Below are 16,039 nucleotides of genomic sequence, written 5' to 3'. Positions count from 1 at the left end.
CTGGCTCTCTGGATTTTACAAAATCCCCTCCCAGCTCCACAATTACTTTTCTAAAACACAGATCTTGTGGCTGGGCATGGTAGTTCACACCTGTAATCCCAGCACTTTGGGAGGCCGAGGCAGGCAGATCGCTTGAGCACAGGAGTTCAAGACCAGCCTGGCCAACATGGTGAAATCTCGTCTTTACGAAAAATATGAAAAAGTAACAATTCATGTGAGAGTTTATAAATATATCCAATTTCCTAACATCATTTCTGAGAACATCTATTCAAATACCTGTTTTGGGCAAGGCACGGTGGCTTATACCTGTAATCCCAGCACTTTGGGAGGCCAAGACAGGAGGATCACTTGCGGCCAGGAGTTTGAGATTAGCCTGTGTTACATACTGAGATCTGCATGTCTAAGAATTTTTTTTTTTTTTTTTTGAGATGGAGTCTCGTTCTGTCACCCAGACTGGAGTGCAGTGGCATGATTTCGGCTCATTGCAACTTTTGCCTCCCGGGTTCAAGTGATTCTCCTGCCTCAGCCTCCTGAGTAGCTAGGATTACAGGCATGCACCACCATACCTGGCTAATTCTTTATATTTTTGATAGAGACGGGGTTTCAACATGTTGGCCAGACTGGTCTAGAACTCCTGACCTCAAGTGATCCACCTGCCTCGGCCTCCCGAAGTGCTGGGATTACAGGCATAAACCACCGTGCCCGGCACTAAGAAGAATTTTTTTAAAACATTGCCCAGGCATGGTGGCATGTGCCTGTAGTCCTAGCTGTTTGAGAAACTCCAGCAGGAGGATTGCTTGAGCCCAGGAGTTTGAGGCTGCAGTGAGCCATGATCATGCTACTGCACTCCAGCCTGGGCAACAGAACTAGACCCTGTCTCAAAAGAAAAGAATAAAAACCAAACACTTGTTCTTATCTCGGTTTCTCATCTTCAACATGGTCTTGTAACCCTGAAGCTCAAATCAGTCATAAAGATAAGCAACTAAAATCCTAAAAGTCTATTACAAAAAAACTCCTTCTTTGCCAAATTTCTTAACTTCTTTGTCCAATGCTGTGAAATCCTGTTGGCCTTATGTGTTGATTCCCAATTACCTACTTGCCTTTTGGTCCTTAAAGAGTTCTATTAAATCAGCCAAGAATAATCATCCTATGTATAAATCATGATTTATGTCATGATTCCCTTATCCTTGATGCTTTAAATATGTGATGCTCATTCTTTTATTACAGTCACCATCAGCATGCCCACCATGAGGGTTACCCCTTCTGTAACTCCCCAGTTCTCTGTACAAGTGCTTTTCAGCAGACATCTTCACATCTTTTGCAGAAGCCTCTAATACAAGTTTACATTTGGAGACCTTTAGTTACACAGTTTCACTTTCGTCCTCAAAACCCTCAAGTGCCTACTGACTGATAGCGTGGGTTCTTGCTTTTTTATTTTGAACCAGAATCTCACTCTGTTGCCCAGGCTGGAGTGTGGTGGTGCAATTGTGGTCCACTACAACCTCTAACTCCTAGGCTCAAGGGAGCTTCTCGCCTCAGCCTCTGAAGTAGCTGGGCCTACAGGTGCACACCAGCATGCCCAGCTAATTTTTAAAAATTTTTTTGGTAAATTTTTTAATGTTGCTCAGACAGGTCTCAAAGTCCTGGATTCAAGCCATCCTCTCACCTTGGCCTCCCAAAGTGCACTATAGATTACAGGCGTGAGTTCCCACGCCCAGCCTGATATCATGGTCTCTCACTGTGAATTTTGATATTTTGGCATAAAATTCATCCTGGATTTGATTATCAGAATCAGACCTGAGAATTTGTGACCTGGTTTTCCTACCTGTTTTCCTTGTAGTCACGTATCCACAACTGAAGACTTTGTTTCGGATTTTGCTTTGAAGTTTTTATTCCACTTAGAGTAACTAACATAAGCTTCTTGAAAGCAGACAGCAGGTGTTACCCTTTGGTTTGCTCTGTTATCGCACATAGAGTAGGCAGATAGAAGAGAGGCTCGGCAAGTGTATGCTTGGGGACTGATGCTCAGGACCTTCCCTGAGACAGAACATTTGCTCAGTCTGTAGCTCTATCGTACCTGAGAAAGATTTTGCAAGTGCCATGCCTAGAGACTAGCAATCCCCCATATTCTGAGGTTGGCTCTGGTTAAGTCATTGACTTGGCCAACACTTACTGAGCACTTACCATGAGCCAGGCCCTCAGAGCTAAATAAGATGCCAACCTTATTGCCAGCCATCTGTCAGGATGTAGTAGGGGAAAAGACACTTTAATCCGTAATGACTATACAATGCCATAGGTTCATGATAGGATCGACATTTATTTGTACGGCTTTGGTTTCATTAGAGTCACTGAAGATAAAGCCGTGTTCTGGGAAGTTAAGGACATGTCTTTTCCCTCACTTTTTTTTTTTTTAGACAAAGTCTTGCTCTTGTCCCCAGGCTGGAGTGCGATGGCGCAATCTCTGCTCACTGCAACACTGGCCTCCTGGGTTCAAGCGATTCTCTTGCCTCAGCTGGGATTACAGGCACCTGCCACCACGCCTGACTAATTTTTATATTTTTAGTAGAGATGGGGTTTCACCATGTTGGCCAGGCTGGTCTTGAACTCTTGACCTCAGGTGATCTGCCCCCCTTGGCCTCCTAAAAAGTGCTGGGATTAGAGATGTGAGCCACTGTGCCCGGCCTTTTTTTTTTTTTTAACCGAAGGAAAAGGCTCATGAGGCAATAGATTCACTCATTCCTGGGGAGGGATGCAGGTCCCACCACTTACTGGCTAGCACTAGAGCAAACTCTTCAGTCTCTGTTTCCTCATGTACAAGTTGGAGGTTTCACAGGGCAGTTTGGAGGATTAAATGAAGACAGTGAATGTAAGGTGTTTAGCACAGGGCCTGGCACAGAATGGAGAATGTTAGTTATACTTACTATATCCTTACTTCACAGAGAAATGACTACCACACTGAAAGTTCTGTTACTGGCCAGGCGCAGTGGCTTATGCCTGTAATCCCAGCGCTTTGGGAGGCTGAGGTGGGTGGATCACAAGGTCAGGAGATCGAGACCATCCTGGCTAACACAGTGAAACCCCACCTCTACTAAAAATACAAAAAAGAAATTAGCCGGGCGTGGTGGCAGGCACCTGTAGTCCCAGCTACTTGGGAGGCTGAGGCAGGAGAATGGCGTGAACCGGGAAGTGGAGCTTGCAGTGAGCCAAGATCGCACCACTGCACTGTAGACTGGGCAACAGAGTGGGAGTCTGTCTCAAAGGGGAAAAAAAAAAGTTCTGTTACTTGTAATTCGAGATGTTCCTATAAATTGTCAATAAAGGAAAAAGGAACTTCAGTAGAATCATTAAGACAAAAAAAAAAAAATGAAGAAATAAATACTTCAAATGTGAACTCAGTACTTTATAATCTACTTTACATACTGCCTAGGTTGCCTTCCCTCCTCCATACACCCAGACGGAGTGTGTGAGATGTCCCTGGATCAGGTTTAGCTCCTTTCATAGAGGCCCAAAATAAAGGATCCCAAGCACTAGGCTGCTTGGAGTCTGGAGTGATGATTCATGTGGAAAAAAACTTTTCATTTATTTAAAATCACCGATATTTATTGAATAGAAGCAGACAGGGCTTATTAGAACATTCAATCATTATAATAACATTCGTAACATAATGGGTCACTACTACTGGGATGAATAACCCAGTCACAGCAATGCAGGCATGGATAATTGATAAAACATTATGTCAGATCATGTGAATGAAAGTTTAGATGCCCTGAAAAGCAATATGGGTGACTCAGAAACTGGCCCAACTGAAACAAGACATTGATAGCAATGACCCATGAGAAGAGCTAAAATTATTTCATGAAACATGAAAAAACAAATAATATTTTATATATGATTTTATGTATGAAAATATAATGAGTTTACAATGAATACTGTAAGTCGGGAAATCCCTCTTCGTACATTAGTATGTTTCTACAGATCACATAGTCCAGTCACAGCCTCTGTAGACACCAATTCTCACTTCACATTTGGTTCTATGAGCTTCTTATTTCCACTCAATGCCTGACATGTTTGAGATATTTGGTTTCATCCTTCGCTCTTCTCTTTTAGCCTTCCCTGTCTTTTACCTGCTTTCGCTCTTGGTGTTGGCTCTTTCTGGGCCTCTGGTGGAGGGGCCTACTGTGCTGGTGGGGCCTCTGGTGGCGGCGCCTGTGGTGAGGCAGCAGCCTCTGGTGCTGGCGCAGCCTCAGGTGCTGGCGCAGCCTCAGGTGCTGGCGCAGCCTCTGGTGGTGGGGCAGCCTCTGGCGGCGGGGTAGCCTCTGGCGGTGGGGCAGCTTCTGCTGGTGGGGCCTCTGCTGGTGGTGGGGCCTCTGCTGCTGGTGGGGCCTCTCCTGGTGGTACAGTTTCCTCTCCTGGTTGTGGAGCTTCCTCTCCTGATGGTGGAGCCTCCTCATCTGGTGGTAGGATTTCTTCTGCTATTGGGACCAGATCTGCTGAAGTCAACTCTGATTCCAGTGTTGTCTCGGTTGATGACTCCTCTACTTCAGCCACTGCTGTCTGAACTTCAGAGCAGAGGTAGGATATTGTAAGTAGAGTGCACAATAATAGTACAAGAAACAAAGGGACTAGTAACACTACCAGTTTATAGTCTATGTCTTGTCTCTGACGTTGAACACGAGCAATACTTTCACTACCACTTTCACTGTTGTTGGTAATTTGCATTCCCGGGGGGCCACTGTCCACACTGCCTCCATTTCCTGGATTTTTGCAGTCAGGAGGAGCAAAACCAGGCTCACAATGGCAGTGCCTTAAATTGTTGCAAACTCCTTTTCCATGACACGATTCCTCTGGTCTGCAGTCAAACAGGAGTATGGAGTGATGAACGCAGGAGTGATCCGTGCAGACTTTGTTTGGGGCACAAGAAGTGCCGACGTGCACATCTCCATCATCAGGCATATCAGTAATGTTATCGGCATCCATGCTCCAGCACCAGTCATTGTCATGAGGGACCTGGATCACTGTATGTTGAGCTTTGACTCGTGGTAAGGATTGAACACCTGTACATACGAGTTTCCCACAAAATACATTATCATCTGAACATGTAACATATGTTTGCTGATTCTCAGCGGGACGGCCACAGTTTCCAAACCGGTCTCCTCTGGTATTCATTGAAATGTAACACTCTTCCGGGGCAGATCTTGCAGGGTACCCATATATATTCACACATTGGTTATCAGGGTTCTTACACTGACCCCCAGAGCAATAGTGAATTCTATCACACAACGTGCCATCTTGCTTGTAGCTGTCTGCAGGGCATTCTGCAGAGCTACCGTCACAATATTCTGGGAGGTCACACTCATCCTGAGTAGGACGGCATAAAAACCCCTTCCTTCTGAAAGCGCAGTCCAGACAGCAGAGGCCATGGCTGCACTCAGCATGCTCCTTCAGAGTACATGTGGGATCACAGCATGGGTCGAGGTGACAGGCAGAACCACAGTCACACTGCTCCGTGTCCTCCACCACACCATTTCCACAGGCAGAATCCCTACGCTTGCGGCCCCTGGGCCGTGGCTTGTTAAATAGGCAGGCCCCTTTGTGTTCTCGAAGGAACTGGTGGAAGTAGTCAGAGCTGCAGTTGCTGAAGCCACTTTCTTTTGTGATATTTTCATGCATGAGGCAAAAGTGCTTCTCTTTGCAAAAGCAGGCCGAGTGGTCGTGCTGAATACCCAGGTTGTGCCCGAGCTCATGGACCATCAGGGCTGCAAACGACAGCACATCTTCATGATGGAAGGATTCAACAGCTGCCGCAAAACCGCTTGAGCAGGCACCACTGAGAAAGGCCTGGCCCATATTCTGTCCAGGATGATGCCCGACGATCATGTGGGCAACATCGTGCTTCGCACGACGGAAGAGCATCTCTTGTCTCCAGCGATTGAAATTCCTGAGTGTGATTTGCAAGTCCACTGCGACATCTATTAGGTCCCCCTCGGTCCAAATCTCCATTCCGGTCAGCACCACCTCTGTGTTTATTCCCCTAGTGAAGCTGTCGGCCAGAGCAATGACATCCACTACTCTCTGGACCGTCTCATTGATGTTACTGCCCCACATCTGGAACCGCTGGTTGTTGACCACGACAAACATCTCCACGTACTTGGTGTGTGACCACAAGTAGGACAGCGCCTGTAGATCACGAGGCTTCCTGCTCCCTTGTTGCCAGCTAGTGGACACCACCTGGCTGTCTCTGGAAGTGACACCGCAGGAGACTCGCACTTCATGTGCCATGGTGTATAACACGTGTTCAAACTGTCTTGAAGAGTCCATGGGCTCAATGCTGTAAGATTTTTCCTCCTTAATCAGGATGCCCCTGAGACCTGCACAGGTGTTGACAGAAACAAAAGAACCTGACACTCCTTCTATGTAGCCTTCATAGTGGCAGTCATGTGAGATGAAAGGCGATTCTTGCCCCAGGATGCCATTGTGGTAACTGTAGACTGGAAAGTTATTCACAAAATGGCTTCTCTTCACCTTCAGGTGAACCAGCTGCTTCTGGCCTTGCATAAATAGCAAGTAGGACAGTCCTTCCACTGGGCTATCTCCTCCCTGGACTGTCAGCCTCTTTGGAATAATTATTTCATAGAAAGAGTAATAGATTGATCCCAGGTGACAGTACATGCTTGGCACAAAAATCACCAAAAGCATCAAAATCTCTAACCTGATACATGAAGGTCCGGGTACTAGCCCCAGTCTCAAGTTCCACTTCTGTGGAGCCCAAGTTTGGAACTTTATCTTAACCTCTTCCAAGGCCACTTGGCTTTTCCATAGATAAAGCAGGATGTTGGCAGAGTCTTTTAATAATGCCATCACTGACATGGCCCACATAAATCAGTTAATGATTCTGGGCCTATGTCCATCAGCCGAGCTCCCCCTCGCACACAAACCTGTGGAGGCTCAGGTGTTAGTCTCAGATCTGCACTGGCTCCCTTACTGGCAGTTCTTGCCCAATTCTGAGTCTTATAGATAACTTCAAGCTGTGTTTCTCTTCCTGCTTCTCTCCTGGCCTTCGGCAGTTTCTTTAGTATGTCTTCCTTCCAACCGCAACAACTGTAATCTTCCTTGGTTATATTCCTTTTACCTTCATGGAGAGAGATTCCAAGCAGAAGGCCTGTAATGATCCAGCCAGTACTGTAACTCAGGCAAATTATTCTTTATCCTCAGCTCAGGCCACACAACTTGATATCCGTTAATCTGCTCATTCTTTGAAACCCAACATTCTGGCAGGGGGTGGGGGGAAGGGAACAGGGCTTCTCTGGGGAGCTCTGAAAAGGACAAAGTTCTTTGTGGCCCACTGCCTCTTTCCCTCATTTCTGCAGTTTTCAGGGTACCGTTTCTCAGTTCAACTCTCCTTTGTCAGTGTCTGGGTTTTTTTTTCTTTAATTCAAGAAAATCCGTATGTGTATGTCCAAGTTTTCCCTCATTATCGCTGGTTCGTAACAAATGAGTTTAGATATTTTATATCTGCATATAATCTTCTCTATCAAGTTTTCCTAAAGCACAGATATATTACATGTTAAGTAAAATGGGCTCAGTTTCACCGTGGGGGTATATAAAGGATCAGGATCAAAGTTCAGTTCCTCCAACTGCCCTAATATAAAAACAAACTGTGGGGTCTGAGCACGGTGGCTCACCCCTGTAATCCCAGCATTTTGGGAGGCTGAGGCAGCTGGATCACCTGAGGTCGGGTGTTCAAGACCAGCCTGGCCAGCATGGTGAAACCCCGTCTCTACTAAAAATGCAAAAAGTAGCAGGGCATGGTGGAGTGCGCCTGTAATCTCAGCTACTCAGGAAGCTGAGGCAGAATTGCTTGAACCCGGGAGGCGTAGGTTGCAGTAAGCCGAGATCACGCCATTGTACTCCAACTTGGGCAACAGAGTGAGACCCTGTCTCAAAAAATACTGTGGGGTCAAAATAAAAGCTGACTAACCAGATGTCTAGTTAACATTTCATCAAGAAAAGAAAACTGGGCTACAGAAGAAGTTTTAAAAGATTTCTTCGTTTTGGAACTAAAATCGACCTGAAATGTCTGTGGAAGTCCTTGAATTTGGTTTTCATGTCAGTTTCCTTGGTGTATTTAGCAGTACAAATTTAAAAGGAAAAGAAGCCTTATGCACCCATTCCTTATGCAGTTATTCTGTGCATTCTAGATGAAGAAAAATAAAGCTCTACATTTTTTATCTTGCATAATTTTACAGCAAGTCAAATATTTACAACAAGAGACCTTTCAAATATGAGATATGACTACAGAAAGGAATGTAATGGTACCAGGAATGTAAAAGGAATGTTAGGTAACAGCATGAGAACAGATCAATTTATTCATTATTCCTTAATTCCTAATACAGATAATACAATGTATCATTAGCATCTAGCAAGAAAATTTATACTGTCACAAACCCACTAAAAAAATTTACAGCAAGAAAAGTGAAATGATTTCCAGCTGTACTTGTGATTTATGTAAGCACAAAGCTTCTTAAAATTGTATTTTGAAAATTATCACAGATTTTAGGGTGTTTCCCTGTGTCTTAACCAAAATAGGCAGGGCAAATTAGGTTAAGCCATTTGGTGGGATAAAAGAAGATTCAAGAATGGAAGAACATTCTACTTTAAATAAAAATTAAAATGAAGTATCCAATTTTCTGATTCTCAAATTGAAACATATTTTCTTCAATAAATACATGCACACACACATACCCACACACAAGACCTGATTTAAATCTTTTTAGCTTCTTTAACCAACAATTAACCATTTCTTCAATTCATTTTTTCTCAAATGAATACAAGCAACATGAACTCTTTTTAAAGAGTAATTCCTGCCAGGCACAGTGGTTTGCTCCTGTAGTTCCAGCTACTTAGAAGGCTGAGGCAAGAGGATTGCTTGAGCCCAGGAACTTGAGTCTAACCTGGGCAACATAGCAGGATCACATCTTTTTTAATTTTAATTTATTTATTTGTGAGACGGAGTCTTGCTCTGTCACCCAGGCTGGAGTGCAGTGGGGCGATCTCCACTCACTGCAACCTCTGCCTCCCGGGTGCAAGCAATTCTCCTGCCTCCATCTCTCAAGCAGCTGGGATTACAGGCATGTGCCACCACACCTGGCTAATTTTTGTATTTTTAGTAGAGACGGCGTTTCGCCATGTTGGCCAGGCTGGTCTTGAACTCCTGACCTAAGGTGATCCGCCCGCCTCAGCTTCCCAAAGTGCTGGGATTACATGCATGAGCCACCGCGCTGAGCCTTATCTATGTTTCAGACAATAAATTCAGACTGGCATTCTCCTATGTTCATACATTAGAGAGATACAAGTGTTTTTTTACTATATCAAGCCGACTTTTATAACTGTGGTAAAGTCTAAAAGTATTTGATTGACCAGTAATGGCTTTAATAAGCAGAAGGTTAATAAATCATGTAGGCAAACAGGAGAGCATAACCTGCTGCTTTATAAGAATTGTTTTTACAGTGTTGTTTCCACAGGTGTAGGTGGTAGGCCAAAAAATATGAGAAAGATACCGTTTCACTTCCAGTTACGTGCAGATTTCAAGTAGCAAACCTGACGGTTACGTTAAAACAGAATTTACTGCTGGACTAGGAATACACAAACAAAACTCCACTTTGAAGACCAAGCCATGCTGAGTCCCTTAGGAGCTACTGTTTTTTTTTCAAGGCATGCTGTTGTGTTACAGCAGCTGGGGCATCTTCCAGAGTGTTCACAAACTTCCAGCTTGGTGCTCATTTGGATGTGTCTGGACACAGCACTTATATTAAGGGTCACATGAATTCAGCTTGAAGTAACTGAAACATGGGCAACAGATGCTCAGAGTCAAAGGAAGGATCACTTTGGAAACCTTTTCCATCGCACCTAAAATTCAGCATACACTGAAGGAAAAAAAAATCATCCTGAGCCTTTTTAGAAGACACCCAGGTCACAATTTTAAGAAGTTATGGATATACTGGATATGCTAGAAGATTCCTCTAAAGAAAAAGAAGAGTAACAAAGGTAATTACTACTGTTTTTTTCTCCCCATGGAATACCGAACCTCTGCCTTAAGGAGAACTACAGTTGTTCTAATATTACACAAACAAGTGCAGTTTTCCTAACTGTAAGAAGCGATCTGTAAGATTTGCATTTCATTGAAAAACACAACAGGCACTTAATTCAACTCTCAGCCAAGTTTTCTGGTCAGTAAATTAAAAAACGTTGGGTTTTTTTCTGTTGCCTGTTAGATTTTGCCATCATGAAAAGTATTCAGGTCGGGCGCGGTGGCTCATGCCTGTAATCCCAGCACTTTGGGAGGCTGAGGTGGGCGGATCACGAGGTTGGGAGGCCGGGGGAGGGGGTGCAGATCACAAGGTCAGGAGTTCGAGACCAGCCTGACCAATATGGTGAAACCCCGTCTCTACTAAAAACTCAAAAATTAGCTGGGCGTGGTGGTGCCTGCCTGTAGTCCCAGCTACTCGGAAGGCTGAGGCAGCAGAATTGCCTGAACCCGGGAGGTGGAGGTTGCAGTGAGCCAAGATCAAGCCACTGCACTCCAGCCTAGGGGACAGAGCGAGACTCTGTCTTGGTGGTAGGGGGTGGGGAGACATATTCAATTCTCCTTAAAGGAAATCCATTTATAACAGTTACCAGTCACCTAAGATTAGTGAACTTTACCTCAAAAAATATCTTTTAATTACAAATTCTCCAAGATAAAAAGGAACCAATGTAGGCTGGGCACAGTGGCTCATGCCTGTAATCCCAGCACTTTGGGAGGCCGAGGCGGGTGGATCACGAGGTCAGGAAATCAAGACCATCCTGGCTAACACAGTGAAAATCCGTCTCCACTAAAAATACAAAGAGAAATTAGCTGGGTGTGGTGGCAGGCACCTGTAGCCCCAGCTACTCGGGAGACTGAGGCAGGAGAATGGCATGAACCCAGAAGGTGGAGCTTGCAGTGAAGTGACATTGCGCCACTGCACTCCAGCCTGGGCGACACAGAGAGACTCCATCTCAAAAAAAAAAAAAAAAAAGGAACCAATGTAGTAAGGTAATTCTTAAGACACTTTGTGTTTTTATCATCTATTCCCACAGGCAGTCACACACATACAGGGCATACTAACCGAATGTCATCCTGAAGACTCAGGGTGGAGGAATTACTCAGCACAGTGGAGGAGTTAGAAAATAAGTTGCTGGTGAGATCAATTCTGATTGAAGAGAATGCGATGAGAAAAAACTGAATAACAGATGACTATCCTCTCCCTCTGCTCTGGGAGGTGGAGCCTACCTGCCAGCTTTTCTATGTACCAAAGTAAGTATCCACCAAAAACTGCTTCACACACACACACACACGAAAACTGATTTGTTATGGAAACCCATACGCACAACAGAAAACTGAAAAAGGACCTAGCCTTATTTTTCCTTCAAACAGCTGCTCTCTGGGCCAAAATCCTGCTTCCTGAAAACGAAGGGTAATAAGATAAACAAAGCCTAGAGAATGCCAACACAAAACCCAGGCAGACATATTACAGAGAAACAAGGCAGCCTTATAAAAAAAAACCCAAAACTGGATCATCTTACATGATAATCCAATAGTCCCACTTCAATTATATGTACATTTCTCAGACAAATTATTCCAAAAACAGGACCAGAGGAACAGGAAACGGAAATAAGGTGTGATGGAGCTGGTGAAGGCTGCAGGGAAGGGGAAAGGACAAAGCAGGACCTCCTGGAAGGGGAAAGGGAAGCTCTGGTTAAACATATGAAGAATAGGCCAGGCTTGGTGGCTCATGCCTGTAACCCCAGCACTTTGAGGGGCTGAGGCGGATGGTCAGGAGTTCAAGACCAGCCTGGCCAACATGGCGAAACCTTGTCTCTACTAAAAATACAAAAATTAGCCGGGCATGGTGGCGGGCGCCTGTAATCCCAGCTACTTGGGAGGCTGAGGCAAGAGAATCACTTGAACCTGGGAGACAAGAGGTTGCAGGGAGCCGAGATTGTGCCATTGCACTCCACCCTGGGTGACAAGAGCAAGACTCCATCCCAAAACAAACAAACAAAGAATAAACCCAAGGCCGGGCACAGTGGCTCATGCCTGTAATCCCAGCACTTTGGGAGGCCAAGGCAGACAGATCACCTGAGGTCAGGAGTTCAAGACCAGCCTGACCAACGTGATGAAACCCTGTCTCCACTAAAAATACAAAAATTAGCCAGGCATGGTGGTGGGCACCTGTAATCCCACCTACTCAGGAGGCTGAGAGAAAATCGCTGGAACCTGGGAGATGGAGGTTGCAGTGAGCGGACACAGTGCCACTGCACTCCAGCCTCCACGACAATAGCGAGACTCTGTCTCAAAAAAAAAAAAAAAAAAAAAAGAATAAACCCAAAAGAAAACCCTGTTAGATTTAAGAAACACACCAGTACCCTTTTAAAAAATATGACAAAAAGGAAATGATCCTGCTTTTCTATAGGGAATTAGGTGCAGGAGAAATGAGGGCTCAGCTTCCTCTTCTTCCATCATGGGAGTTGGCTCTCCAAGCTCAAGTGTGCCTCCTGTGAGTTCCAGCAGGCAGTCTGCAATGACTGAGCCACAAAAATGTCTTGGCAGTAGAGCTCATCTAGCAATGGTGTGGAAAATAAATACACAGGGCAATTGAAACCAGAATCCAGAGTCCTTAATTCAACTGTTTACTAATCAGAAAGGTCAGTATAGTCGGTCCTTTATCTACTGCTGGCAAGTGATTTTTGTATATTTTATTACAAATAAAATAATATTGCTTGACAGCATCATCTGTCATCTTACAAATATACAACTACACAGTCCTAAAGTAATAGTGTATCTCTAGATGTGAGCTTTCCTTAAAAACAAACAATAACTATACTATTATTAAGTCCTGCACCCTAAATCTATATAGCAACTTTAATCAATGTGGAAATGAAATTATGATTTATTAATTTACATAAAATTATACATTTAAGAATAATTTTTCAAATTATTAAAAAAAACACAAAGTTTGAAGCTGTCATTATTGGGATTCATGGGACGTGGTTTGCTCTTCTATCACCTGCTTCACAATTTCTGCCAGTTTTAGTCGATCTACTTTATCTGTGAATCCACGACCTGAAAACCAAAAAAGAACAAGATCAGCCCTCAAATTCTTTGAGAGGTGGCAGATTCTTGACAGAGACCCAAATAAGGTCCACCTTACCAGTATCAAATTCACCCTCACCAGTGGAGGAACCACCCCCACCACTGATCAAAAGCAGTTCAGATCCCCCATTTTTCAGGTAGCAATTGTACCGTTCCACTAACCTGGCAGTAAAAATCCAAAGCTCACAACACACAAGCAAACCACAAAGAGAGAGAAGATCTTTTTAATACAGTTGACAAATGACTCATATCCAAAAATATAAAGAATTCCTATATATCTATAAGAAAGACACAATTCAGTGAAAAAAAAATGGGGAAAAGACTTAATAGGTACTTCACAAAACAGGAAATCTAACTGGCCCATAAACATTTAAAGTACGTTTTAAGGGTACATTTAAGGGTAATGCAAACTAAAACCACATTGCAATACCACCTACAAACTAACAAGATAATGAAGATTTTTTAAAAAGACAATAGCAAGAGCTGGTGTGGATGTGAAGTAACCAGAATCCCCAAACACTGCTAGTGGGAGTTCATAAATTCATACAACCACTTTGAAAAACTGGTAGCAGTACCCACTAAAGCCAGACAGATGAAGACCTCCATGAACCAGCAATTCTAATCCTATACACGTAAGATAAATGAGCTCATCAAAAGACATTCACAAGAGTATTCACCACAGCCCTTTTCTTAATCCCCAAATCTGGAAATAATCCTAAAGTCCATTCAACAGTACAATGGACAAATATGGCACACATTCATACAGTGAAAATGAATGATCTGCTGCTACACACAACATGGATGGATGCCACAAATATAATGACTAAAATATAACTGACTAAAAGAAGCCAGACATAAAAGAATGCAGACCTGTCTGACTCCATTCACAAAGAATACAAAACCAGGCAAAATAAGGCTACAGTGCTAGAAATCAGGACTGTGATTACCCTTGAATGGAGGGAGGGAGGGACTGGAAGAGGACGCATGTTCTACTACATGATCTAGGTGCTGGTTACAGAGGGGTGTTTGCTTTGTGAAAATTCACTGAAGTTCATATTTCATATGTGATCACTTTTCTAAAATGACATGTTTCAAATTTTTCTTCTTTTTTTTGAGACGGAGTCTCGCTCTGTTGCCCAGGCTGGAGTGCAGTGGTGTGATCTCAGCTCCCTGCAACCTCTACCTCCCAGGTTCAAGCGATTCTCCTGCCTCAGGCTCCCAAGTAGCTGGGACTACAGGCGCATGCCACCACGTCTGGCTAAATTTTTTTTTTTTTTTTGTATTTTTAGTAGAGGTGGGGTTTCACCGTGTTAGCCAGGATGGTCTCGATCTCCTGACCTCATGGTCCGCCCACCTCGGCCTCCCAAAGTGTTGGGATTAGATGCATGACCCACCGTGCCTGGCCCTCAAATTTTTCTTTAAAAATATCCCAGGAAAGTGAATCTCCTCCAAGAATGGGAATGGCCAGGCTAGCACTTTAGATTTCTTATGGCATGTCTAAGAAACAAGTCAGGCAGGCTGGGTGCCGTCATTCACACCCGTAATCCCAGTACTTCGGGAGGCCAAGGTGGATCACTTGAGGTCAGGAGTTCGAGACCAGCCTGGCCAACATGGTGAAACCCCGTCTCCCCTTAAAAAAAAAAAAAAACACAGGTGCATGCCTGTAGTCCCAGCTCGTTGGGTGGCTGAGGCAGAATCACATGAGTGCAGGAGGGGGAGGTTGCAGTAAGCCAAGATTGCATCACTGCACTCCAGCCTGGTGACAGAGGGAGACTCCGTCTCAAAAAAAGGAAACAAGTGAGGCATTGAAATCTTAAGTTTGCTCCCTTCCCTGAGCATCCTGGAGCATAAGTCTAGTACAGTTTGCTCAACTGGAAAGACAATATTAAAATCAGTTCAGGCCAGGCGCGGTGGCTCAAGCCTGTAATCCCAGCACTTTGGGAGGCCAAGACGGGCGGATCACGAGGTCAGGAGATGGAGACTATCCTGGCTAACACGGTGAAACCCCATCTCTACTAAAAATGCAAAAAAATTAGCCGGGCGTGGCGGCGAGCACTTGTAGTCCCAGCTACTTGGGAGGCTGAGGCAGGAGAATGGCGTGAACCCGGGAGGTGGAGCTTGCAGTGAGCCGAGATGGCGCCACTGCACTCCAGCCTGGGTGACTGAGCGAGACTCCGTCTCAAAAAAATAAATAAATAAATAAAATAAAATAAAATCAGTTCAAGCCAGGCACAGAGGCTCACGCCTGTAATCCCAGCACTTTGGGAGGCTGAGGCAGGTGGATCACTTGAGGCCAGGAGCTCAAGACTAGCCTGGCCAACATGGTGAAACTCCATCTCTACTAAAAATACAAAAATTAGCTGGGCACGGTGGCACTTGCCTATAGTCCCAGCTATTCGGGAGGCTAAGGCAGGAGAATCACTTCAACCCGGGAGGCAGAGGTTGCAATGAGCCAAGATTGCGCCACTGCACTGCAGCCTGGGGGATAGAATGAAACTCCGCCTCAATTAAAAAAAAAAAAAAAAAAAAGCAGTTCAAGAAATACATCTCTACCTTATTTGCTTTGGGAAAAAAACTTAACCAGCAGGAGATCTGGCAAACTTTCTCCTCTTTCGTGAAACAGCTCTTCTCTAAGCTAAGCAGATCAGCGGGGTCAGCAGGGCGGACTTGCTGGCACTTTGTCCTCTCTCTCCCCTTCAGCATCTGTTGCTTCTTAATGACCTGGTGAATAGTCCTGGTATCTGACAGGAGTTCTGAAATCTGGGTTTTTTTTTTTTTTTTTACCCAAGTGGTGTGTGATGGGGGCTTTCCAGTGTTGAATCTGCAACACACAATTCACTTGAACTCTGGAAAATAAATGAAAGG

At 44.4% G+C, this 16,039-nt stretch overlaps 2 protein-coding genes across 7 annotated transcripts in view; both read right to left on the bottom strand.

The window, feature by feature from the left end:
- Positions 1-3,474: 3,474 nt before the first annotated feature.
- On the bottom strand, positions 3,475-11,964 carry LOC111538831 (disintegrin and metalloproteinase domain-containing protein 1a-like). Of its 2 annotated transcripts, none has more exons than XM_026456571.1 (2): positions 11,148-11,964; positions 3,475-7,541 (listed from the first exon to the last, which is right to left on the bottom strand). In XM_026456571.1, exon 2 carries the CDS (start codon positions 6,874-6,876, stop codon positions 4,174-4,176), a length of 2,703 nt encoding a protein of 900 aa, XP_026312356.1. In that variant the 5' UTR covers positions 6,877-7,541; positions 11,148-11,964; the 3' UTR covers positions 3,475-4,173. The 2 variants fall into 2 exon arrangements, 1 of the variants encoding a protein (XP_026312356.1); XR_003309868.1 differs by lacking the exon at positions 3,475-7,541 and adding an exon at positions 9,175-9,923.
- Positions 11,965-12,540: 576 nt separating this feature from the next.
- MAPKAPK5 (MAPK activated protein kinase 5) overlaps positions 12,541-16,039 on the bottom strand; it is a 57,319-nt gene continuing 53,820 nt past the window's right edge. For 3 of the 5 annotated variants that reach the window (XM_023203629.3, XM_023203614.2, XM_031936373.1), the window contains one exon: positions 12,696-13,144. In XM_023203629.3, coding sequence (XP_023059397.1) covers positions 13,050-13,144 — 95 coding nt within the window. In that variant the 3' untranslated portion in view covers positions 12,696-13,049. Of the gene's footprint in view, positions 12,598-12,694; positions 13,145-16,039 lie in introns of those variants that run through there. The other 2 variants (XM_031936374.1, XM_023203622.3) reach the window with 2 other exon arrangements.

This window comes from Piliocolobus tephrosceles, chromosome 10, assembly GCF_002776525.5.
Source record: "Piliocolobus tephrosceles isolate RC106 chromosome 10, ASM277652v3, whole genome shotgun sequence".
NCBI classification, from domain to species: domain Eukaryota; kingdom Metazoa; phylum Chordata; class Mammalia; order Primates; family Cercopithecidae; genus Piliocolobus; species Piliocolobus tephrosceles.
The sequence above is the reverse complement of the archived record's forward strand: the minus strand, read 5'-3'. Positions and strand labels throughout refer to the sequence as shown.